This window comes from Melanostigma gelatinosum (assembly GCF_949748355.1).
Source record: "Melanostigma gelatinosum genome assembly, chromosome: 2".
NCBI classification, from domain to species: Eukaryota; Metazoa; Chordata; class Actinopteri; order Perciformes; family Zoarcidae; genus Melanostigma; species Melanostigma gelatinosum.
The window spans coordinates 2,491,593-2,517,301 of NC_136635.1; the positions used below are offsets into that span (position 1 = coordinate 2,491,593).

The 25,709-nt window shown below is 43.7% G+C and overlaps 2 protein-coding genes across 7 annotated transcripts; one reads left to right on the forward strand and one right to left on the reverse strand.

Moving 5' to 3' along the window:
* The first annotated feature begins 2,454 nt into the window (after nt 1–2,454).
* On the forward strand, nt 2,455–11,324 carry shcbp1 (SHC SH2-domain binding protein 1). 3 transcript variants are annotated; one of them, XM_079290423.1, is made up of 13 exons: nt 2,455–2,711; nt 5,871–6,068; nt 6,172–6,287; nt 6,511–6,719; nt 6,830–6,925; nt 7,010–7,240; nt 7,335–7,512; nt 8,198–8,318; nt 9,517–9,648; nt 9,752–9,870; nt 10,150–10,236; nt 10,455–10,593; nt 10,669–11,324. In XM_079290423.1, the coding sequence occupies exons 1-13, from the start codon at nt 2,546–2,548 to the stop codon at nt 10,965–10,967; spliced, it is 2,091 nt and encodes a 696-aa protein (XP_079146549.1). In that variant the 5' UTR covers nt 2,455–2,545; the 3' UTR covers nt 10,968–11,324. The 3 variants fall into 3 exon arrangements, with proteins under 3 accessions (XP_079146549.1, XP_079146550.1, XP_079146548.1); XM_079290424.1 differs by having other exon boundaries at nt 10,672–11,324; XM_079290422.1 differs by having other exon boundaries at nt 10,455–11,324.
* A 2,351-nt stretch (nt 11,325–13,675) lies between these two features.
* spg21 (SPG21 abhydrolase domain containing, maspardin) lies at nt 13,676–24,717 on the reverse strand. 4 transcript variants are annotated; one of them, XM_079283939.1, is made up of 9 exons: nt 24,601–24,717; nt 24,298–24,360; nt 19,435–19,596; nt 19,066–19,146; nt 18,670–18,815; nt 18,478–18,586; nt 17,282–17,389; nt 17,048–17,188; nt 13,676–14,548 (listed from the first exon to the last, which is right to left on the reverse strand). In XM_079283939.1, the coding sequence occupies exons 2-9, from the start codon at nt 24,358–24,360 to the stop codon at nt 14,426–14,428; spliced, it is 933 nt and encodes a 310-aa protein (XP_079140065.1). In that variant the 5' UTR covers nt 24,601–24,717; the 3' UTR covers nt 13,676–14,425. The 4 variants fall into 4 exon arrangements, with proteins under 4 accessions (XP_079140065.1, XP_079140063.1, XP_079140064.1 ...); XM_079283937.1 differs by having other exon boundaries at nt 17,276–17,389; XM_079283938.1 differs by having other exon boundaries at nt 17,276–17,389; nt 24,571–24,662.
* Between the last annotated feature and the right edge of the window lie 992 nt (nt 24,718–25,709).

Here is a 25,709-nt window from a genome sequence, read left to right on the forward strand (position 1 = left end):
GGTTTCACTCAGACTGCTACTGCCTCCCGGCGGTTCCAGGATGTGGTTGCAACAATAATTGGGCGGGCAGAATGCAGCCCAGAATGATGCGTGTGCATTCTGATAGTCTGTTTAGTCGTTCAATCGAAAAAACGAAAATACAGATATGACTTACCACAGTTTTTCTGTTTTTGTTGTCTGAATCCAAAAACCAAGATACGAGAGAACCAAAGCCAAATAAAGAGCCCATTTTGTTTTTTGTAAATTCCTCTTTTGTTTTTTCTTTTGAAGAGACGCAAATAGAGACAGGTGCCCGGAAGTTAGAATATTTCAAAATAAAAGTCAAGGCAATAGAATGACCGTATGCAAGAAATTCTTATTTACATTCCATGATGCAAGCACATACCAGCGTATAGAATAAATTAATATAAATCAATAAATCAGTGTCTTTGTTAATTATCTATGTTATTGATACAGATGTTTGTAATGCAGTTTATTTCATCTGATGTTTGATGGTTAATTTGCAACCTAGTCATCTATTTACTTTTTATTTTTATGTAATTTAAGAACCCTACATGGAAGAGTGAGCATGTGTTGATCATGAGGCAATACATAATGACAGCTGAAAAATGAAGAGACATTTGGTTTATTCTTATTAAGCAGCCTTCAGTGGACCTTGCCTCAGTTACCACCCAGTCATAGCACCACCTGTGCTTCCCAATTTGACCTTCATTACTATGTCATCGCTGTCATCATCATCAACCTCTAACCTGTTCTGTTGTAACTCTGCTGTCAGCGTCTTAGCACCTCTGCTCTGAAAAAAACACGTCATCATAATGTCAGCAATTAGGTCTAAAGAATGATTTCTCACTGTGCTTGTGTGTGAGCACTGTTGTAAGAGTTGACTATATGAGTTATTGTATAAGACTAAAACATGGAGAGCAGAGCTACTCTCACATTTCTAAGTTGTCTCACAGCGTTTTATAAATGATTGTTTAGCGCCGTTACCTTTTAGCCGTATGTCTATCTCTGTGCATGTACATAAATCATATTCATTGTATGTGTACACACTTAGCTCTGATTCTGATTATATAATCAACAATATATTAATTGGGGTAGTTTGCTGTTCCTGTAACACTGAGCAACAGGGCCATTGGGTTCCCCAGGTTACATGTCGGTCACGAACAAATTTACATCAGCAGGTCATGACCTCCCTTACATAAGAGCTCACATTTACTTCGATATGATCCACTGACATCTGCACACGTCTAGATTAGCAAAGGAAGACAATCTTTGGTATTTTCTAATTCTGTATGTCAAGCACAAGTCACACACTCCCCTAAAAGCAGAAACCTTCAGAATCAGTTGCATCATGGTTACAGTCCTGTATTTGACTTGTATTGCTGCATCTCAATTCTTCTGAGTCTTCCGTCTGCAGTTATTCTGCTCACATGATTTCAATCATCACAGTGCTGCTTACAAGAGATGTTCCTAAACACACCACTCTTCTGTCCAAAAATGATTGCCATCGGTGAAGTTTGTGGTCAGAGAGAGGACTGAATCCATCCTCAGTTTGAGTAGATTTCATTTTCTTTAAGAAACTGTCTTACACGCCACAAAGACTATCAGCAGTACATGTTACAGGTCCCGCGTTTCCCATAATAGATACAAATGAAATGCCAGACTGTGAAGACATGAAGTTTATTATGTTCTTTAAAATACAACGTAGTCAAACAAAACGATACACATTATGTTCAAGGGTAATGGAGTGACAGATATATACTCATCAAAATTCACATTACTTTCCCTTTCTACCCCCAGAATGTAAAAAAACACAACCCCATCCCATCTGCAACATAAACACCATGACAAGACATTGATCAATTGAACCAACAATCTTACACTTACCAACAGCACATATGAGAAGAACTAAGAGATTACTAGAATCAGGTGACTTGTACAGCTTCGAATGTTCATACCACTGTTAATACTGTTCATTTCACATGCTATATTTGACCTATTTACAAGTAGATGGTGATGCACGAGAAAATCATCAGTGCTGACAATCTCTTCTTTTAACATCAATCAGACATTTGCGTCTTTACAAAGTTGTGGCAGATTATTGACATTATTGTCCAGCAGTGCACTCACATCTGGACACTGCAGAGTAATTCCCTCTCTCTCTGCAGCTTCCTGGTCCTGCGCACTGTGGAAGGGCTTCATGTTGTGTTTGCTGGAGAAAAAATAAGCCATAGGCTGTTGCAAATCCTAAATCATTTATCTGTGACTTCAAATGTACTGAACGGCTCCCTATTCCAATGGGCTCATAGGCGTTCAGATTTCAGATAGGGGGCGGGACATCCTGCAGTTGTACTGTTCTCGATTGGCTGCGGCCCTTCAGACCGGGAATATTTTTGAAAGTATGGGCGTGTGCAGCCCATGATTCAGTTATGTTTGAGTGTTTGTCAAACTGACACAACTTCGTAACGCCACTTGCAGTTAGCACAGTCACATTGACCGACTTACGTTGAGTAGTTATATATTAAGTAGTTCTTCTCAGATCTCCATGGAGCAAGAAGCAGAAAACCCGTCTGCTGGAACGAGGAGAGCTGGGGACGAGATGTCGGACATCGTGGAGGTTGATTTTGAGTCCTACGTCAACGTTGAACTCGACTTGGAAGAGAACAACCATCTTGCTGAAGTGGGACACAATGCATCCAGTTTAACCCAAGGTCCGTAATGTGTTTTGTCTTTTTCATGGATGAGTACTTCAGCGGCACCTCGTGCCAGCGTCTTCGCTTCGCTAACGCGGTTAGCTTGAGACATGTTCAGGTTAACGTTGACTGATATTGCCTCATGTTTAGCTTCTTGTGTTAGTTTAAACACTTGTTCAGACAATGTTATCTGTATTAACGTGACAGTAGCTGTCCTAGTAGTGTAAGTTTGTATATTCTCTACCTCTAATTAGTGGTAGCAAACGCTGTTACTGGCTAACGTTGGTGCAACCAGTAATGGTAACTAACGTTACATGAAACAACGTATTTCCTCCAGTTCCTACATTCGTTCGACATGATCCACAGAGGACCAGGGCTGCATTACATCAACATGCAATCAGCTGACTATCATTTCATACCGCTAACATCATCCTGAAGAAGTGAGGGTGATACAAATGCCATCAGCGTTAGTAGCATTATTAAAATGACGTCATCGTTAGTAGTATTATTAAAATTACGTCATCGTTAGTAGCATTATTAAAATGACATCAGCGTTAGTAGTATTATTAAAATGACATCAGCGTTAGTAGTATTATTAAAATGACATCAGCGTTAGTAGTATTATTAAAATGACATCAGCGTTAGTAGTATTATTAAAATGACATCAGCGTTAGTAGTATTATTAAAATGACATCAGCGTTAGTAGCATTATTAAAAAGACGTCATCGTTAGTAGTATTATTAAAATGACATCAGCTTTAGTAGTATTATTAAAATGACGACATCGTTAGTAGTATTATTAAAATGACATCAGCGTTAGTAGTATTATTAAAATGACGTCATCGTTAGTAGTATTATTAAAATGACGCCATCGTTAGTAGTATTATTAAAATGACGCCATCGTTAGTAGCATTATAAAAATGACGCCATCGTTAGTAGTATTATTAAAATGACATCAGCGTTAGTAGTATTATTAAAATGACATCAGCGTTAGTAGTATTATTAAAATGACGTCATCGTTAGTAGTATTATTAAAATGACGCCATCGTTAGTAGTATTATTAAAATGACGCCATCGTTAGTAGCATTATAAAAATGACGCCATCGTTAGTAGTATTATTAAAATGACATCAGCGTTAGTAGTATTATTAAAATGACATCAGCGTTAGTAGTATTATTAAAATGACGCCATCGTTAGTAGTATTATTAAAATGACATCAGCGTTAGTAGTATTATTAAAATGACATCAGCGTTAGTAGTATTATTAAAATGACGCCATCGTTAGTAGTATTATTAAAATGACATCAGCGTTAGTAGTATTATTAAAATGACATCAGCGTTAGTAGTATTATTAAAATGACGCCATCGTTAGTAGTATTATTAAAATGACATCAGCGTTAGTAGCATTATTAAAATGACGCCATCGTTAGTAGTATTATTAAAATGACGCCATCGTTAGTAGTATTATTAAAATGACATCAGCGTTAGTAGTATTATTAAAATGACATCAGCGTTAGTAGTATTATTAAAATGACGCCATTGTTAGTAGTATTATTAAAATGACGCCATCGTTAGTAGTATTATTAAAATGACGCCATGGTTAGTAGTATTATTAAAATGACATCAGCGTTAGTAGTATTATTAAAATGACGCAATTGTTAGTAGTATTATTAAAATGACGCCATCGTTAGTAGTATTATTAAAATGACATCAGCGTTAGTAGTATTATTAAAATGACGCCATTGTTAGTAGTATTATTAAAATGACGCCATTGTTAGTAGTATTATTAAAATGACGCCATCGTTAGTAGTATTATTAAAATGACGCCATCGTTAGTAGTATTATTAAAATGACGCCAGGGTCATATTCAAATGTCATATATATATATATATATATATATATATATATATATATATATATATATATATATATATATATATATATATATATATATATATATATCTCATCTTCTGGGGTGTGTTCTTAGCAACACATAAGCATAAAAAACAAAAACTGCTCCTTATTGTTATGTAGTATTGTTACTTACAGCTTGCTTACATCTTGTATTGTTACTTACATCTTGCAAAAGAGATTGTCAATCTCAATGGGACTACCTGGTTAAATAAAGGTTAAAAAAAAAAAAAAAAAATCATTTTTTTTTTCAAACTTATTCGGTTCGTCATGCGTACCATGCGCCTCGTACTGAACGGTTCAATACGAATACGAATAATTTTTTTAATATATATATATATATATATATATATATATATATATATATATATATATATATATATATATATATATATATTAAAAACAATTTTTTAATTTATATATATATATATATATATATTAAAAAAATTATTCGTATTCGTATTGAACCGTTCAGTACGAGGCGCATGGTACGCATGACGAACCGAATAAGTTTGAAAAAAAAAATGATTTTTTTTTTTTTTTTTTTAACCTTTATTTAACCAGGTAGTCCCATTGAGATTGACAATCTCTTTTGCAAGATGTAAGTAACAATACAAGATGTAAGCAAGCTGTAAGTAACAATACTACATAACAATAAGGAGCAGTTTTTGTTTTTTATGCTTATGTGTTGCTAAGAACACACCCCAGAAGATGAGTCACTCAGGTATAGTTCCATCATTGTTCAAAGAATAACTTCATGATGTTAGTTGTAATGAATAAATATATTTTAAAATAAAGTACATTTCTCATCTGTGTGTGTGTGTGTGTGTGTGTGTGTGTGTGTGCGCGTGCGTGTGAAAAAAAAAAAATCAATCTGTGTAAACAAGTGTCTGTATTGTTGACGGTATTGCAGGTCCTTTGTAAATAGTGTGTTGTAGTAGCTGAGCCTGTTCTTGGAGGATGTGTACATCTGTAGCTTTCTCCAATCAAGAACAGTCAACTATACAGCAGGTCACTGCAGCATTACAGATTAGCATAACGGAAGTTATGCTAATCATTAGCTTTGTCAGTTGGTTCACTTAGCAGACAACAGTAACAGCTAACAGTTGGTGGGTGTGAATGTTGAGTAACGTAAGAAGTAGTTTGTAAGTGAAACCAGTTTTACTTCAGTGTTGTCTGAGAGGACACTTGTATGTTTACACTCCCCAAAAATGGAGAAAAGAACTCCAATTCTCTCCTCATTGTAAAGCATACGTTCATCCCGACAGCTCTGCTTCAGAATGAAGATGAGAGTGCTGATGATGACGACGATAGTGGCACAGACCATTTTAACACGGAGAAGTCCGGGACTCAGCTGCAGAGATGTGAGCGCCTGGGAGGACTGACTTCAAGTCTCCCAGACACCTTCCAGACCAGCCACCTGCTGTTCTATGAGCGCTTCAAAGCGTACCAGGATTACATGCTCGGTAACTACAGACACTCGGACTCGTAGGCAAAGTCCTCGTGATCATTCTGAGTCCTTGCCTTCCTGATCTCAGTCCCTGTGTATTTGTACGTATTCGTGTGTAGGAGACTGTAAGCCGTCCGAAGTAAAGGCCTTCACAGCAGACTACCTGGAGAAGGTGGTGGAGCCCTGTGATTGGTTGGCTTTGTGGTCTATTGGTGTCTTTGATGTCCTGGTGGAGGTGAGACCAACTTTTCAGCATTGTAGAAATGTGCTCAATATTAAAACTTGAAAGTGGTTATAAACTCGTGACATCAGGCCAGTGATTTGACACATGCAAGAAGTTACAGTTGAGCAGATGGCAAAATAAATCTGGACAAGAACAAGTTTGGATGAAGTTGTTTACAGCGAACAGCTGTTCATGATTTGAAATGTCGGTGCTGAAGAGCGTCTCCTGATTTCAGGTGTATGATCTGGACCTGAAGGACCTGAAGGCGTGTGTGAAGCTGGTGCTGCCTCTGCAGTGTGACACCAGAGGCTGTGAGCTCACCGAGGAGGCCATCGTCACTCTGCTGGAGGCCAATCAGCACCGACTCCCTCTGCAGGAGCTCCTGGTGGTCTACGAGCAGTCTGGGGACTTTGATCTGACCGCCCTCGCTCTCGAGCACCTCAGGTGGGACTCCTGAGTTGATCCTGTTCCTGGAGTTCACTTGTTGTGTCCACATTTTGTAGCAGTTTGATTAAGACTACTGGCCCATTGTCCACTTCCTCTTCAATCTGCAGGTTTTTCTACACGCATATCTGGAGGCAGTGGGAAGAGGAAGATGAAGATGATGACTTTGACTACTTTGTTCGTTGTGTGGAGCCTCGTCTCAGGCTGTGAGTACACTGTGTTTGAGTGATGTAGTATTTAAGTGTTGTTTCATTCCCATGAATCCTGCTTGAACACATGTCTTCTCTCAGCTACTACGACATCTTAGAAGACCGAGTCCCATTAGGCCTGGTGGCAGAGTACAAGTCCCTACTGGAGAACTGCTCCCAGTGCTTCCAGAAGTTCTCCGTTCTGTGCAGAGGCCTCAGAACCAACTCGGACACGGAGCTGGACAACGTGTCCATGGTGGAGAGCCTGAAGCTCTACGACCAGCTGGAGACGTTCAAACGCAAGCTGCACATCATCGAGAACCCCCTGTTGAGGTGAGAGATGATTTGAGAGACCTTCCTCTTTGTCTCTCTATCCAAACTTCCCTCAATCTCGACATGGTCCTTACCTCCATCACCTCCTCCCCAGGTACGTGCTGGGCTACAAAGGCAATGCCAGTCAGCAGTGCGTGCAGAGCCGTGGGCTCAGAGCGTCGGGTATGAAGGTGGTCCATGTGGTCACAGCCTCCTGCAGCACCATCCAGCTCCAGTCCCTCCTCAGTGACCGACTGCTGCCTCTGTGTTCCTCTGAGGACACTGAGATTCAGGTCAGTACCCCCCACCTCACACTCACACTCACTCACTCTATCCACTGGTGGGCTGCAGAGGTACTGCCAAATGTTTAGATGAAATTTACTAAATATTTTTTGGGTCATTGTTACATCTGATTATGCTCAAGAATTCACATGAATAAAACACATCACATTAAAATGCATGATTTCAATGAGCAGTTCTGTTTGAATATGAACAGCCAATCACAACACGTCGGGTAGAAGCCGGCGTGTTTAGCTGACGCTCCCTCGGATGCTGTGACACTAAACGGATTCTTAATGTAAATGAATGTGAGAGACGCACCAGTAAGAGCTCCAATGTGTTTGCTGAGGAAATATCCTGAATACATTACATTTGGATCCATCATTCATTTCAGCTGACTGTGGCATAACGCATACTTACAGCCCAGGTCATTTATTCTCCTGATGTTTTCTTTTCTCATTTATTTGGGAAAGTGTTTCAGAAGTCTGAAAAACTTAAGAACTGATAAAGTTGTTGGAGTCAGTGCTACCGGAGGAGAAGTTAGTCCTGAGCCCTAAACTCGTGTGTGTGTGTGTGTGTGTGTGTGTGTGTGTGTGTGTGTGTGTGTGTGTGTGTGTGTGTGTGTGTGTGTGTGTGTGTGTGTGTGTGTGTGTGTGTGTGTGTGTGTGTGTGTGTGTGTGTGTGTGTGTGTGTCTGTAGTTCTACAGAGACCCAGTGTCGGCGGTGGAAAAGTGCCATCAGGGTGACGTGGTCATTGTTCTCCCAGGAATCTACATTGTCAGCAGCTCCATCTTCCTACCAGACTCCATCACTATAGAAGGTCAGCAGCGCTTTCCTCTGACATTGTCAGACGGATGATCAGTTCTGAGACGGTAGTCTCGATCACTTGGTATCTCAACAGGCCCACTGCAGGGTTGTGTCCTTGGACATCTTTCCTACAGTCATCTGTACAATCCCCATGTTGTAAAATGTCTTCCCAGTCACATGGCGCCATAATGCAGGAACATGTGGACTGCTGCCATAGATGCTTGACCAATTGACCATTACTAATTACTAATTACTAATTACTACTGACTCAGGCAGTCAATTATGTCCATAAAAAGCTGCAGATGGTGTAGAACATATTTCACCCTGCCTTAAACAACGGTACAATACCCCGTTTCATTACAAATACATAAAGAATGACAGTGTTTTAATACTTAAGAGCCGTATTTGTTATGAGTTGCGTCGAGTAAGTGTAGCGCTGTGTCAGAGGGAAATATGGCTTAGATTCTGAAGCCACGAGTTATCAGCGGTATACACTTCTATATAATAACACAGGGGCTCCTTAGTTGATGGAAAAAAACGGACACTCTTATACAGCCCTGCCCGTGATGCTCTCGTGATGCTCTCGTGATGCTCTCGTGATGCTCTCGTGATGCTCTCGTGATGCTCTCGTGATGCTCTCGTGATGCTCTCGTGATGCTCCCGTGATGCTCTCGTGATGCTCTCGTGATGCTCCCGTGATGCTCCCGTGATGCTCCCGTGATGCTCCCGTGATGCTCCCGTGATGCTCTCGTGATGCTCCCGTGATGCTCCCGTGATGCTCTCGTGATGCTCCCGTGATGCTCTCGTGATGCTCCCGTGATGCTCCCGTGATGCTCTCGTGATGCTCCCGTGATGCTCTCGTGATGCGCAGAGCAATGTTTTGGTGAGCAGGCGGATGGAGGTGTGAGGGGAGTGAGTTGTATACAAGCCTAATAGGAGTTTGGTTTTACTGCAGAGGACGTGCAGATGGTCAGTTTCCCTTGTGATAAATACAGACACTCTGACGTCTTGGTGTCACTGGACATTGTTGGTCAGCTGTGGATGTGTTTTCAGCCTCTTTGTGAATGTTAGCTGGCTGGCCTCACACCTTGAGGAACAAACGAAGGATTGAGAGCTGAATGGAGCTCTGTTAGAAGCTGACCAGAGTGCAGTGCAATCTAACAACCTTAATTCTGTACACTGATTGTGTTCATATGTCGTCTGCGTGTCAGGCTTCGGGCTCCCTGATGACGTGGTTATTGAGAAGAAAAACAAGGGCGACTCATTTGTGGACTCCACAGGAGCCGATGTCAGACTGTCCAACATCAAGTTCATCCAACACGATGCCATCGAGGGCATCATGTGTGAGTATACATGAATCCAGGCCCTCGTCATCGGCGACATTCTTCCCATGTAGCTGTGTGACACCGTGTAAAGTAACTCTCTCTGCTGGTGGTGTTCTGTCAGGTGTGCGTCAGGGGACTCTGAACATGGAGAACTGTGTGCTGCAGTGTGAGACCACAGGAGTGATCGTCCGAACATCAGCGCGCCTCACCATGAACATGTGTGACCTGTACGGCTCCAAGGTGAGAGCTTCTGGATGCTGACCACCGGCTCCACCACAGTCACTGGGCTCTCATCTGTGTGAATGAGTTCAACCTCATAGGTGATGAGGTATCCGAGTTGTGTTCACAACTTATTCCACTGGCCAAAGAAACCAGTTAGTGCAGCTTTAAACAATGTGACAGAGTTTACAGTGTAAAACTAAAGCTTCTAAATGACTCCAAGACGTTGAGTTATTGTGTAATATGCAGTGATAAACGATCAGCTGATCTTGTCTGCTTCTTTAATGGGCCTGTGTGCAGGGGGCTGGTGTGGAGATTTACCCCGGCAGTGTTTGCAGTCTGGTTGGTAACGGTATCCATCACTGTAAGGACGGGATCCTCATCAAGGTGAGAACATTCAGTCTGTCTTCAGGGTTCCTACCAAAAACTCACCAAGAAACTGAGCATAACAATTGCACTTGACTAAGTTTAGAAAATGTTTAGTTTAATGGAAATCAAGTGAATTACATGAACATTTCTGTAAGAACGCTTGTGGTGTCAGCTGAAAACATCCGTCTCCTCTTAGTCCTGTTTCTGTGTCTGTGTGTGTGTGTGTGTGTGTGCAGGACTTTGCTGATGAACTTGATGTGATGCCATCAATCACCATGGAGAACAACGTGATCCACAACAATGCAGGCTACGGGGTGATTCTAGTGAAGTCCACCAACGGGGAGCAGTGTGATGCTGCTCTGGACCCAAGTGAAGGTGGGCGGAGCTCACTCGGTCAGAATAGACCAGCCGCAGCACAGAATCAATGTCGATCAGACCTTTTGTTCCCAGAAGGCCCTGCTGGACCGAAGGCTGTAGACCAACAGCAGGGAGGCGTTCCTGATCCGACCAACCCGACCAGCAACGGCTCAGCAGACGTGCAGCCGGAGTCAGCAGAGAACGGCACGGGCTGTGACGTAGCATCCGCCTCAGGCAGAAAGCTGCACTTTATTCGCCAGATAAGCAGAAACAAGGAGACGTCCTGCAGCCGAGCCGTCCAGGACCTGATGGACCACCAGATCTTCGTCTCCATTCAGGGAAACCAGTTCAGACGCAACGGCATGGGCGACCTCGGCACCTTCTTCTACTGACAGTCGACTCCAGACTGGCTGTCGCGTGTCTTTTAGCATCGTTTATTTGAGGAGCGCTTTGTGCTTTTAGATTTCTTTTGTCATGAAATAAATATTGCCGATTCACAGCAGAGACGACGATGATGATAATGCTCCTGTGTAGGACGTGTGTTGTGATCTGCTGTGATGCCTGTGTGAGGCTCTGACTCCGACTTCTACCGGTTTGAACTTTCACAAAAGCTTTTATCTTATTTATTCCTTTGGGCTCCTGATGTCAAATGTCTTTAATTTTTTTACTGCATTATTTGTTTGAAATCCACTTGTCACTTTGAGTTTTGATGTTTCCACTTCAGATCTAATAAATGTATCTTTAAGGTGGTGGTTTGAAAGCAGTGCACAGTTTGTAATTCTGAGTTCACAAAAATATTAGTTTCCTTTGTTGATGAGATGTTCACATAGTGCCGCCTCGGCTGTTTTTAAAGGTTGGATGTATGTCGTCAGGTTGACTAATGATACAGTTGAGTCTTAAACTGTTATTCAGTGAATATAATGAATGTCTTGCAGATTAAAAGGTATCTGTTGAAACCGCTGGTGGTGCAGTATGATGACACATTCTTTATGTGCAGTGTTTATAACTGGTATGGACTGGAGTCATACGTTTAATGATTTGAAACCTCAACGACTTAATGTCCTCTGTGGTAACGTACAGCAGCTGATACTGCTGTACCTCCTGTCAGACGGCAGCAGGGTGAACAGACTGTTGCTGGGTGCTTTTGTCTTGAATGTCCTTTGAGCTCTTTGCAGGCTCCTCTTCTCACCGATATCACTGATGCTCAGTAGATGGTACCAATGATGTTCTGCTTTAATCCCCCGCTGTAGAGCCTCCTGTGCTGAGCCTGCAACAACCTGCATACTCAACCCTCAGCGAGCTCACCTGCAGCCCGTCACACACAGAACCCACAGCAGAGAGAAGAGCCTCAACACAAGCACTGATACACAGCAGTGTGCATACCACCTCAGGGTTATAACGAGGGAAGAAGGTGGGAACTCTCCTGGGACAATGTGTTCAAAATGCAGTGATATCAGTTAGCTGGCACATGTTAGTACACGCATCATTTAGTAGAAATTTATAAAGTGCTTTTATCTGTAGCACTTATTACTTATTCACACACACACCAATGGCAGCGAGCTACCATGCAGGTGCTGGATGAATGGTCTTGCAGAAGGACATGTGGACTGAAGGGCGACCTGCTCTACCAGCTGAGCTGCAATCTCCCTCTGAACTGTAAAACACCAATGTAACAACGTGGACATAGCATCACCTTCTACGTTACTTGTTTCTACATCCAGCAGTTACAGAGCATCGCATTTATTTGGAGTGGTGTTCGTGCCCACCTGATGAACTCATCACATCTCCCAGAGGAGCTCACGTGAGACTCAGTGGGACTGGACACTGCGGTCAAGTCAGCAGACACTTAAATGTTAGCGCACCTATACGCTGAAACTTACGGTAAACGCATTCAAACGGCACAGATCGGGAGCGAGCGAAGGACTTTGCTAAATTAGCGGAAAGATTAACGTGAGACAACTTCCGGTTTTCTACAGACGAACATCCGGTTTTCAGAATAAGATGGCAACAAAGTATACATATTGCATAATGTAAATTAGATTAAATAAATTATATTCACATTAAGTATAAACCATCGAGAAAATATCTAATAAATTAATATTTGAAGTGTAATAAGTATTTTCAACAGTCTGATTGCAGGTTGTAGTCTCTTCCTTTAATGAAGCTGAGTGGGTGATGGATGAGTAACTGGTTTGATTTGGGCTTTGCTAAAGCTTTGTGTGTGTGTTGAGCGATAGAGGGCTTGATGGGGAGCTTGAGTCTTCATTGGGTTTCAGTAAGAGAGATGAGAGCAGTGTTCATGTCGATTGGAAGTTTGGATTTTTGTTTCATTTCAGCTGTTAATCTGGAGAAAACTGGGACTGAGAACTCAAAAAGTGTTTATTGAAGTCAGCAGGGAAGCCATCAGGTCTGGGTGATGTTTATTACGGTATTCAAGATGTTGGTGTCCGTGTATGAGGAATTGAGTTTTCTTGTAATTTGTATTTCCGTAGATCATTTGGACTCTTTGTTGGATTACATGTGTTGATGCTCTAGTTCTAGTATGTTTGCTGTCTTCTTCTTGTATACAGTGGTCATGTGGTGGCAAAAAAACTGAATAAACATCCGAGGGTGAAGAACATCATTTACACCAAGACACCGTCAAAAAATGTCAAACTGGAGAGATGTCGAGATTCAGTGTCTCGCGTCGGTTAGGGCTGAATTCACCAGACAATTTCAATGAGGCTTGGTTGTTAGAGACCGGCCCCGTAAACGTGTTGTCCACCAGCTGGTCTCTAACTGTGTCTGTTGTTGTTGAGTAAGTCGTGTCTGTGGCTGTTTTACTGAGAGGGAACCACAGCAGTGAAGTTGTGGGTCGGACAGATAAAGAGATGAGTCTCAGAACTGTGGAGCTGATCTGCAGTCAGGTGACGACTTCCACGTTCCATGTAGCTGTAGTGGGTCGATGGCGGAGGACATGTGCCAGTGTGCTGGTGACTGTAGTGACAGAAATGAAGGGGACCCATGTTGGCAGCACATTCTGCTATAGCAGGCTGCACATTCCATCAGCAGACTTTAACATTCACCTGGTAGAAATAGACTAACAATGAAGAGGAAATAATGTGTATATCATCTTTTATAAAAAGGCACAGCACATCATTTTCATTTATTCTTCATCCGTTGAGAAGCAGAGAGAAAAAACAATTCTAGCTCCAGGAGTATCTGGAGGTATGAATGAAGCCCAGAGCAGCAGAGCCACATGGAAGTCCTTCGTATTTGAAGAGACATCCTGTCGTTTTATGGAGCTGGAAACTACAAAACATCCAGCAACACTTGGACTGACGTTTCATTTCAGTTTGCAAAAACAGGCTTTGGCAGTTGAACAGATGGGCTGACTCATGACTCCTCCTGTAAACCTCAGCTCACACCGACACCAGTGCACATGTCAAACCCTCAGTAATCAACTGTATTCCAAAACAAACAGAAACAAAAGTCATCTCCTCTGATTGAATTACACAATCACTCTCCGTAAACAGTGTTCACCTTTGTGTTAACAGGACACCAGTCACTGGCTGTGTTAACCACGACACTACACATAGAACGAATTCAGGCAGTTTATGAGTGCAACAATTATCTAATTCATTTCACATAAGGCAAGGTGTCGTATGTTTTTAAAGCAAAGCGGCCGAGTGCCATTTATCTACAGGTGATTATCAAAATATTGCTTCATCTGTCAAATAAAAATATTCTCAGTTGTCTCGCTGGGCGAGTGTTGAGCTCCAGAGAAGATCTGGAGAGCGTCCTGTGAAGTGATGAAGAGTAAGATAAAGTGTTGGAAATGCTGACAGGAAACGGTCTGCAGGTAAAAGTCTCATTGGTCGTCGTCGTCCTGGTTACCGCTCAGGTGACTCTCCTGCACCTCCAGCTCCTCAGCGCTCACCATGGCAGGGCTGATGGCAGCGTATCTGGTCCCGTGGAACTGACGCAAGTGAATCTGTGCGGGAAAGAAAACAAACAAGCAGCATCATAAAAAAATGTCAATGCAAGTCTATAAACACCACACGTCACACACAGGAAACCTCCTGTCACTTCAATCCTGTCCAGAGCAACGTCCTGGTGTTCTGGAGTGGATCTCGGAGTTCTCTCCATCAGCATTGCATTATGAAGAAAGGAGCCGGCCAACCATCTGAAGCTGCATCTCTTCACACGTCTGTGATCAGGAGGAGATGAGAGCAGACCTGTGGTTCTACGAAAGAACACTACACTGTGTTCAATAACACACGTCTAGCTGCTGTGCGTTACACAGTCACACACTTCCACCTCCAACATGTGAGAGAACGACAGAGAGGAAACATATGGTGGTGCGGTGCTGCTTTTCAACCGTAGATACAAATAGAGCAAGATAGAGCTGGGCAATATATCTGTATTATACTGATCTTGCGATATGAGACTATTGCTATGAGATTTGGGATGTTGTAATGTTGTAATGTTGTCTTTACCTGGTTTTAAAGGCTGCTGAACTCAGCAGACTGTTCCAGCTGTTCCATTATTTGTCTTTACCCACTTAGTCATTATAGCATCATCTCTGATGATTATTTATCAGAAACATCCTTGTGTAAATATTTAGTGAAAGCACTTATGGTCAACCCTACAATATCGTCTCAACATCCACATCAAGGTATTTGGTCAAAAATATTGTGATATTTGATTTTCTCCATCTTGTCCAGCCCTACAACAAGATGCACTATGTGTGACAATAAAGTTCCAGAGAGAATGCATCATCAATCAGTGTTCACCAGGAGGATCACCCAGAGGATCACCAGGAAGGATCACCAGGAGGATCATCAGGAGGATCAGGAGGATCACCAGGAAGGATCACCAGGAGGATCACCAGGAGGATCACCCGGAGGGATCACCAGGAGGGATCACCCGGAGGGATCACCCGGAGGATCACCAGGAGGATCATCAGGAGGATCATCAGGAGGATCACCAGGAGGATCACCAGGAGGGATCACCAGGAGGGATCACCAGGAGGATCACCCGGAGGATCACCCGGAGGATCACCCGGAGGGATCACCAGGAGGATCACCAGGAAGGATCACCAGGAGGGATCATCAGGAGGGATCACCAGGAGGGATCACCCGGAGGGATCACCCGGAGGATCACCAGGAGGATCACCAGGAGGGATCACCAGGAGGGATCACCCGGAGGGATCACCCGGAGGATCACCAGGAAGGATCACCCGGAAGGATCACCAGGAGGATCATCAGGAGGATCACCAGGAGGATCACCAGGAGGGATCACCAGGAGGATCACCCGGAGGGATCACCAGGAGGGATCACCAGGAGGATCACCAGGAGGATCACCCGGAGGATTACCAGGAGGATCACCAGGAGGATCACCAGGAAGGATCACCAGGAGGATCACCAGGAGGATCATCAGGAGGATCACCAGGAAGGATCACCAGGAGGATCATCAGGAGGATCACCAGGAAGGATCACCAGGAGGATCACCAGGAGGATCACCAGGAGGATCACCAGGAAGGATCACCAGGAAGGATCACCAGGAGGGATCACCAGGAGGGATCACCAGGAGGGATCACCCGGAGGGATCACCCGGAGGGATCACCAGGAGGATCACCAGGAAGGATCACCAGGAAGGATCACCAGGAGGATCACCAGGAGGATCACCAGGAGGGTCACCAGGAGGGTCACCAGGAGGATCACCCAGAGGGATCACCAGGAAGGATCACCAGGAAGGATCACCAGGAGGGATCACCAGGAGGGATCACCAGGAGGATCACCCCGAGGGATCACCAGGAGGATCACCCCGAGGGATCACCAGGAGGATCACCAGGAGGGATCACCAGGAGGATCACCAGGAGGATCACCAGGAGGATCATCAGGAGGATCACCAGGAGGATCACCAGGAGGATCACCAGGAGGATCATCAGGAGGATCACCAGGAAGGATCACCAGGAGGATCACCAGGAGGATCACCAGGAAGGATCACCCGGAGGGATCACCCGGAGGGATCACCAGGAGGGATCACCAGGAGGATCACCAGGAGGATCACCAGGAGGATCACCAGGAAGGATCACCAGGAAGGATCACCAGGAGGATCACCAGGAGGATCACCAGGAGGATCACCAGGAGGATCACCAGGAGGATCACCAGGAGGATTACCAGGAGGATCACCAGGAGGATCACCAGGAGGATCACCCGGAGGATCACCAGGAGGGTCACCAGGAGGATCACCCAGAGGATCACCAGGAGGGATCACCAGGAGGGATCACCAGGAGGGATCACCAGGAGGGATCACCAGGAGGATCACCCCGAGGGATCACCAGGAGGATCACCCCGAGGGATCACCAGGAGGATCACCAGGAGGGATCACCAGGAGAATCACCAGGACGGATCACCAGGAGGATCACCAGGAGAATCACCAGGACGGATCTACCAGGAGTCATGGTGAAGGATGAACCAGAGCCTACCTGTATGTAGAGGTTGACTTCAGCACTCCTGCACAGGTAAGGGAAGTTTCCTCCCGTCTTCAGATGAGCTCGTCTGGCGTTGGGATACAGTTTATACATCTCCTCCTTCGCCTCCAGCGACAGAGCACTCTGATCAAACACCTGAACACCATTGACAGAGGAAACATGTCCGTCAGGTTATAGGAGCAGAAATATATATGAATGGACTCCTGATGGAGAGAGACTTACACTTACATCTATAATGGTCACAGCAACATCTTTTATCTTGTGCGGCTCCACGTAGGAGTTCTGACAGTTGAGTGTTAGCCGCGATGCCAACTCACTTTGGTTCAGACTCTCCAACTACAGCACACACAACACACGGAGGGCAGAGGTTAACATTCAAACACCAAGACATCACATGTCTGTACTTCAGGGAACAAAACGGATGAAAGGAAAAGTCAAACACGCTTTATTTATTTCCAAGAGTGAGAGGAGAAGATGGATATCAAGGTCTGCAGTTTAAGACTACTTTACATTTGTCTGAAATGTTATTTCTTCACTTGGATCTTTTCCTCCCACTGAAGATGTGAGGAGAGAAGAAACGCCTTTTTAGAGAAACGAGACGTCCTTGTCAGTTTCTGAAGACAACGACACAGCAGGACCACATCCGGATCACAGGAGGGCTGAACAATTCATCGAAATGTAATCAAACTAGCTAGGAAGAAGAGGGGGAAGTCCTGTGGAGGCTGAGGACAGAAGAGAAAGACTTACTAAAACCGTCCAACAGTTCCATCGCACTGCTGTAGGTCCTCTTCTTCAAATAGGTACCCGGAGCCTGTGTTCAAGTCCATCAGTCACCTCCACACGCAGTCGTATAACTAGAGGTTCTCGTGCAGAACAAGGCTACCAGCCTCTGTCTAGTGTTCTCCAACATTTCACCCATTAAAGACCAGTGCTATACCTGCTGTGCATTCAAGGCAGGGGACATGGAAGCTGCCACATGGAGGCAGCACAGCATTTGACGCAGGAGCCATGAAGCAGAAGGACAAAGAGGGAGGTGAGAGGACCTTGGTGTCATGCATGGATCTACAGGTGCTCGTGCTCTATACCAAGCTCCGCCTCCATAACTTCACTATCTTTGACATCACGATACGTGATGCATGCTATGCTTCCACAACAACGCGGTCCCGTTAGCAGCTGTATGAGAGCAGTGCAGCAGCGATGAGCTAGCAGAGCTTCCATCACATGATGGGTACCACATGAAATAGTAGTCTATTGGTAACTAACATCCACACGCTGCAGGAACAGCCTGCGGGAGCAATTTAGGGCTAGCCATGGACTCGTGGAGCCGGGGATCGAACCGAAGAACGACCCTGCTCTACCACTACAGTCCCTGAACAGGCTTTCGTGCTTCTGGGTATACAGCTTTATCCATTTAGTCCACCTACCCTGTCAACCATGAAGTCGATTGCGTCTGCCATTTTAGGATCCACGGGCCCTTTAGCAAAGTTCCCCAGAACAATCTTCTTCAACATGAAAGCTGGCATCAACCAGAAACTGAGGAGGGACATGGAAAGGAAACATCAATGATGAATGTGAAGACGGGGAGGAAAGTGTGCGATGGGAACGTTAGACAGCACCTGCTTGATGTCCACGTCTGATTAAAGATGGAGGTATCACTGAATGAGTTACACAGTATCAGTGAGTGCACTCTGGGAGACTTGTGTGTGCACTCTGCAAACTTCTGAGCCAAGAATCCACCCAGAGACGCACCGAACAGATGGACCTGAAGGTTGAGACAGAGAGTCGTCATTAGATGGAGAGCCGGAGTGTAGAACGGTGATCGGGTAACACGCCCACACCTACAACAGCCACGCTCCTTTACCCTCCATGGCTAGCTTGTTTCTGCACAGTCAGCCTCTCTGCTGCTCATCAAAAAGATGCGGTTGAATCACGATCAGGCGATCATATATGAATTGCATACTCACGGATGAAGAAAATACTCTTGTCTGAAGCTAAAGGAAAAACACACTTACTTTATCCAACTGCAGGTGATCGAGAAGCTTCCTGAAGCCGTCACAGAACTCCATGAGATCCCAGTACACCGGATACTGCAGCTGGAAACCACACACACACTAGACATTCACATAATTGCAGACTCATCCTATAGTTAGTGTGAGGCTGATATGTCAATCAATTGGTCTAGTGACAGAAACTTAATCGGTTTCAATCCTGCCAAATATTCTCTGGTACAAGTGTCCCTGTTCCAAACATTTGATGAACAAAACATACTAATAATAATAATAAGATGAACGGAGAAAACAAAGAGCAGATGAATCAATAATGAATAGAACCGTTGGTGGCAGAAATATGAAGCTGCAGTGTGTTCCCAGTGCTGGGCTCACCGAGATGACCCTGTAGCCCCATCCTGTCAGAGCCAGCACCTGCTGGAAGAACACCTCAGCTGTCCCACTGACCGGCGGGAAGAGGATGATGGGACACCTGATGCTCTTTGGGCCAGCATCATACAGCGACCACACCTTACTGTCATCATCATCAACAATAATCTGGTGGAGACGAAACCACGAGGTGAGAAAAATACATCCGACAAAACTAACCGTGAGCCTTACGTTTCTTTACAAAGGAGTTCAACCAGGCGTATAAAATATGGACCTATTTGACTTAAAGACTAAAGCTGGAGAGCACAGACTGAATACAAGGTGCTCTTTATTCTAGGATATAGACTGGGGAGGTCAAACATGACATGTTTACGATTATTGAGAGTAAATATCACGGTTTTACTGTTTTCAAGATTATCAAACTGAATATGCCTAATAAACTAAGGATATGTGTTATCATCATGAACTAACTCTATACTTTACTTTGTTATTAATCATCTATAGTGGTTATTTGCATTCAAAACAATATTCATTTTTACTGAATGGAGCTTGAACGCACCATAATGTCGCCTCTGCTCTGTCCTTGAGAACAGCTGTTAGCCGTTAGCCGTTAGCTTACCTCCTGCTCATTCAACACATGTGTTGTTCACGATGCAACGTCAGCATTCTAAGAGCAGCGACTAGAACGCATCAATGCCGCTCTACAGATCGCACATCTTTACTTAATCTAAGCCAATAACGATCGTTGGTAAACCTATTGTGCACACTATGATGGTTGAACTTAGGGCTGGGCGGTATGACCAAAAATGCATATCATGGTATTTTCACGGTATATCATGGTATTTTTTTTTCCGCGTTAAAGCATTAATTGTGGTCTCGTGTGACGTCACAGTTTAGCTGTCGGCCATGTTGGAGTACACACAAAGCCACTGGCATGCACGGCTGAGTCGCATAACCTATCGGTGGTGAACTTTTGTGCTGTCTTTGGTTGTGGCAGCAGAGCTGATAGACAAGAAATCATTCTTTCGTTTGCCAGCGGTCATTACACATCAAGGAAATGACACGAAGGAGCTATCCAAGCGACGTCGCGAGAAATGGCTGTCACGCATCTCTCGAGATATAAAGGAATGGAATTTGGCGTACACTAGAGTATGTGCGGATCACTTTATAAGTGGTCAGTGATTTTATTTACAAATTCGTTTGTGAACAGTATTTAATAAAGGAAATATAAATTAAACTTGGACATGAGAAGGTTTCCGAAGCTTCATCGGCCCGTGACAGCAGTCGGTGCCAGAGACGTGTCGAGCGTGAACAGGCGAAACACAGAGATGCAGCCTCAGCATTGCTTGATATGAGTTTAACGTCAGATCATATATATATATATATATATATATATATATATATATGTATAGGGGCTTAGGACCCAGGGGACTGTAAGTGAAGGAAACAGGAAGTGACGGAACGGAAGACACACCACACAAACAGCTGTTCACCACTCGCTGGCCGGCCGGTTCTTTTCAACGTTAATTAATTAATGCTTTAATGTGGAAAAAAAATACAGTGAAACCGCCAGAATCTTACAAAACACTGTGAGATGCATTGTTGGTCATACCGCCCAGCAGTGGCGGCTGGTCAATAGAGGGCTATGGGGCATGGCCCCACCATGAGCCACACTAAAAAAAAAAATTATAATAATCATAAATTATACAAATTGTCAATATTTGTGTTTTTGAACTATGGAATGTACCCAGTAATGTGTGTAAAATATGATATCTGCGCAAAATATATGCTTTTCCTGCTCGTCCTCTCCGCCTGTGTGCTCTCTGCTCGTGCTCTCTGTCTGTGTGCACGACACTCTGAGAACGCGCAGCTTGGGGGGCCTGATCGTTTTGGCCCAAAAGAGGCGGGTCTATGAAGCAGTTTAGCCAATTGCTGATTCAAGATATAAATGAGTGACATACAATTTAGCCAATCAGCGCCCTCAAATAGATTCAGCTATGGGCCAGAACGATCAGGCCCCCCGAGCTGCGCGTTCTCGTCAGGAGAAGTCTCTACAGGCGCCAGCGCGAGCACTCCTCCAAGACCCGTTTGAGAGGAGAACTTTGAGGAGATTCTGCAGCCAAAGAGCTGATATCAGATCAGCCTGACCTCACAATCAGACAGCAGACTCGCGGGAAAGGGAAGCAGTACATGAAGCTTCTGTACTAGCTGAACACCAGACAGGTTAGCTAGCTGCATGACGTCATGCTAATCATTTATTTAACTTTTTAAAACAACGGGGACGGATCCAGCACGGACAGTTACAGGAGTGAGGGATGAGGAGGTAAGGAAACATGAGAACACCAGGGTAGGGAGTGAGGGATGAGGAGGTAAGGAAACATGAGAACACCAGGGTAGGGAGTGAGGGATGAGGAGGTAAGGAAACATGAGAACACCAGGGTAGGGAGTGAGGGATGAGGAGGTAAGGAAACATGAGAACACCAGGGTAGGGAGTGAGGGATGAGGAGGTAAGGAAACATGAGAACACCAGGGTAGGGAGTGAGGGATGAGGAGGTAAGGAAACATGAGAACACCAGGTAGGGAGTGAGGGATGAGGAGGTAAGGAAACATGAGAACACCAGGGTAGGGAGTGAGGGATGAGGAGGTAAGGAAACATGAGAACACCAGGGTAGAGAGTGAGGGATGAGGAGGTAAGGAAACATGAGAACACCAGGACACACATGAGAACTCTGTCAAGCTACATATTATGCAAAGTGAACATATTTTCTTCTACATAGCTGTCCTCAGTCTCATCTGCTTAACTTGGTGATGGAGGCATCAACATGTAATAGAGATGTTAAATTAACAGTGAAAACTCATCATAGCTTAATTTAACATCAGTATTCATAATTACACTTCATGTTTACTTCTCCTGATCTTTACCTCCTATAACAAGGTCCATAGGGCATCTCAATAAATAAACATGTTATATTATATTATATAAGTGTTATTTACTGATTGTTTTCGTGTTGGAATACATGTTAAATATTTAACTGCCAAGTAATAATGCATGTTTGATACTTACATTTTTTTTTGCATTAAATCATACTGGGATGTTTGCTGAAATTGATAGGATGGCCCTACCTAGAGCATGTTCCACCAGCCGCCACTGCCGCCCAGCCCTACTACTCACCATCAGTCGGTTTAGTTTATACAGAAGTTAGTCACTGGTTAGTTGTCTGCATTAAAGCAGACTGAGCCATAGAAGTCCACAAGCTACACAGCTACATCTCTGATCTCCACCTCTGGACCAATGAATCATCTCGTACTCATGTCTTTGTTTGTCCAGTTTGGTCCGTCTCTCATTGTTCTGTGCTTTATATTGTATGCCATTTTTGGTCTGTTTTATATTGCATTCCCTTTCTGACCTAATTCTTTGTTCCATGAGTGAAGCACTTTGTAATGGTGTGTTTTAGTACGACATAAATAAAGCTTCATATACTTACAAACAGGAGTTCAGTAGTCACCAGAAACACTCTTGCTACTGTAGTAGAGCAGCTTAGCCATCAACTGATCTATTGTGTTTAAATCTGGTTTATTTCTCATTGGTACTCAAGCTGAGCAACTCCGTTTGGAGGATTTTCATTTTGCTCAGAAGGCCAGGTAGAATTCTTGAGATTAAAATCCTGGTATTTCCTAGAAACTCTCACCAAAACCTGCTCCTTTTCCCAGGAAAATACCAGCGGAATGCTGGGCCCGAGCATGTGTACTAGCATACTGAAGGCTATCGTACTGAAACAAAGAAGCCTCCTCCAAACCTCATTCAACTTTCACAGCTCTAGTTCTAGTTCAACCTTAACCTGCAGTTGTTGTGGTGATCAACCTTTTCAGCAGCAGCAATCTTCCAATGAATGTTACACGTAAACAAGTGCAGCCTGAGAATATGTTTCAGCCACTGCGACAGACGTAAGCACTGCAGAGAGGACATGCTGAAAGCAGACGATGGAATGATTCTGGTCGGGTTTCTGTTCTTTCAAAAGCAATTGTTGCCAAGTTGTTCAACATACAGCCACACAATCTAATGAACAGCATCAGCTTGTTTTCTTCTCTTCACTGATGTTTTTAAAATCTAACATAATTTAATTCAACTACACTGAAACGTTGTTGCTATTTAAAGTATTAATTGGTGACAAAGTCATTGCGCTGTGATAACTGTTGTTATAAATGATGATGTTTTACATTTATTATTATTATCCAAAAGGCCCGGTGGAGATTCTTGCGATTTGTTTAATTACTGTAGCTCTGATTTTTTATTTGCATAATTAAACTTATCAAACACAAGACCCAAAAATGTATTATGTTGTAGTCATGATGATCTCAACAAATTTCTTTCCAGCACCTCAAGACAAATGCAATAATGTCATTGAGGTTAAATGTTGCATAACTGTCCAGACTGTGTGTGTCAGCATCACTCCTCTCACTACGGACTCTCACACACATCGAGCATCAGTCCCACCAGTTATAGTAATGCTGGACACAAACTTTTCTAAATGGAAATTTAAAAAATGATGCTGATTGGGGAGGTTTGAAGCTATTATTGTTAACCTCATGGGACACGCACATTATTATCAGGCTGATATGATAATGTAATCATGCACAGCTCTGTAATCACAAAGAGAACACTGAAATGAACACATCAGGCAGAATAATAACACTGGTCTGGTGTTCATTACAAATGCACCTCTTGTCTGATGGCTTGGGCATATTTCTGTTTCAAAGCGTTTGTAACATTTCATGTTGCGTGTCACTGAACTTGGTGTTGTCCTGAGTTAGGCAGTGGGCCACGGGTTGTGGAACAGCATCACAGGTTAGAAATCAGGAGGTACTCACTCTCTTCAGGGACACTGTGCTTCTGAACCAGTTGTAGTCAGGAGACACTTTAATCTCCTCCATCTGAGGACACATTCAGGAAACTGAGTGAGTCCAACAGCTAACGTTAAACCACTTCCCCAATTCAACTGTTAACATATAGCGTTAGTACGACAAGCTGTAATATTAGCTTAACAGCTAACGTTAACTGTGTGCCAGATAGCGTCACGTGAGTGTGTGGCCGTTTGCACACGTTACGGTGAGAAGTCAAAGATCGAATATAACGTTATTTACTGTGTCACTGTGATTTCCGGGTATTGTTACCGTGTTCGCTGTGGATGTTAGTCACCGTGTCCGATGAATTTTATCCATATCTAGGTAGCATTTTCTCCGGCTGAGTGCCTGGTCATATGACTCCGGCTCCAGACACTTCCGCAAAGCCTCTGCACCGCCCACCGCCTCCCGGTAACACACTGGGCACGCTGAGTGGACTATGACGTCATCATGTCACATTTGTATTTGTATTTGATGACAGCAAATTCCGTGTTAACAGTGTTTACGCGTTTATACGGTCATATTGAACGTCTGAAGGCGGCTTCTTCGTCAGTTTCTGAGGGGAAAGCCTACATAGCATCATAGCAAGAGCGACAGCTAGATGGCAGTAACAGAGCCATAGACTAGGGGGGCATGTCAAGGTGGACATAGGGGGGGGGGGGGGGGGGGCATGTCAAGGTGCTGTGACTTAGATTTGACATTGTGAGTATGATGGAAACTTACTTACCGACTCTTGCTGAATGTTGAAATATGTGTTTGATGCAATAATATATATTTTAGTCAAGATAATATTGATAATAACATGCTGTATATCATACAACTATTTTCTGTTTTGGGAAATTTTCATAACTCGTAAAATGTCATAAATTCATAAGAAGAATGGTCAGGAACCAAGCCAACACGCATGCACTTTATTAATACGTTTTACACAATATAGAACCATTGTATACTGTTAAAAACAAAGGAAGCTGTTAAAACATTGTGCGTTCACCACCGCGTTAATCGCATCATTCGCACCGCGGACCACTTGTGGTCATTCGCGTGATTTACGGGAGACGCATCGGAGAGGAGGCGTGGCTTATCGCCCTGAGAGCCGTTATCAATTTAAGCCATTTATTTCCGCCACCAATCATGGAAGAAATAACCACTATTTCTGTTTTGTACTTGTTGTGGAAGTCCCAGATATTCCGGGAAACTAAATGCCATTTTCACGCCTGGTTCATAACATAGTCCGGAGGAGCTCCGTGTATTTCATCGAGTTGTATTCACTGTGTCTAGAAGCCACACTTCGGCTGGTTTACTACAGCTGTATGAACACAAAATACAGATTCTGCTGTGATTTAACTGCAATAAACAGACAAAAATGGATGCCGAAATAA

Bases quoted from the DNA above. Each gene is read 5' to 3' on its own strand.
- shcbp1 (XM_079290422.1), top strand. From the start codon at position 2,546: ATGGAGCAAGAAGCAGAAAACCCGTCTGCTGGAACGAGGAGAGCTGGG. The intron at 7,241-7,334 runs GTGAGAGATGAT...CCTCCTCCCCAG, and splicing joins ATCGAGAACCCCCTGTTGAG to GTACGTGCTGGGCTACAAAG. The intron at 10,237-10,454 runs GTGAGAACATTC...GTGTGTGTGCAG, and splicing joins AGGACGGGATCCTCATCAAG to GACTTTGCTGATGAACTTGA.
- spg21 (XM_079283937.1), bottom strand. From the start codon at position 24,360: ATGGAGGAGATTAAAGTGTCTCCTGACTACAACTGGTTCAGAAGCACA. The intron at 19,597-24,297 runs GTGAGTACCTCC...CGTCTCCACCAG, and splicing joins GCACAGTGTCCCTGAAGAGA to ATTATTGTTGATGATGATGA. The intron at 17,390-18,477 runs GTAGGTGGACTA...TGTGTGCTGTAG, and splicing joins TCGACTTCATGGTTGACAGG to TTGGAGAGTCTGAACCAAAG.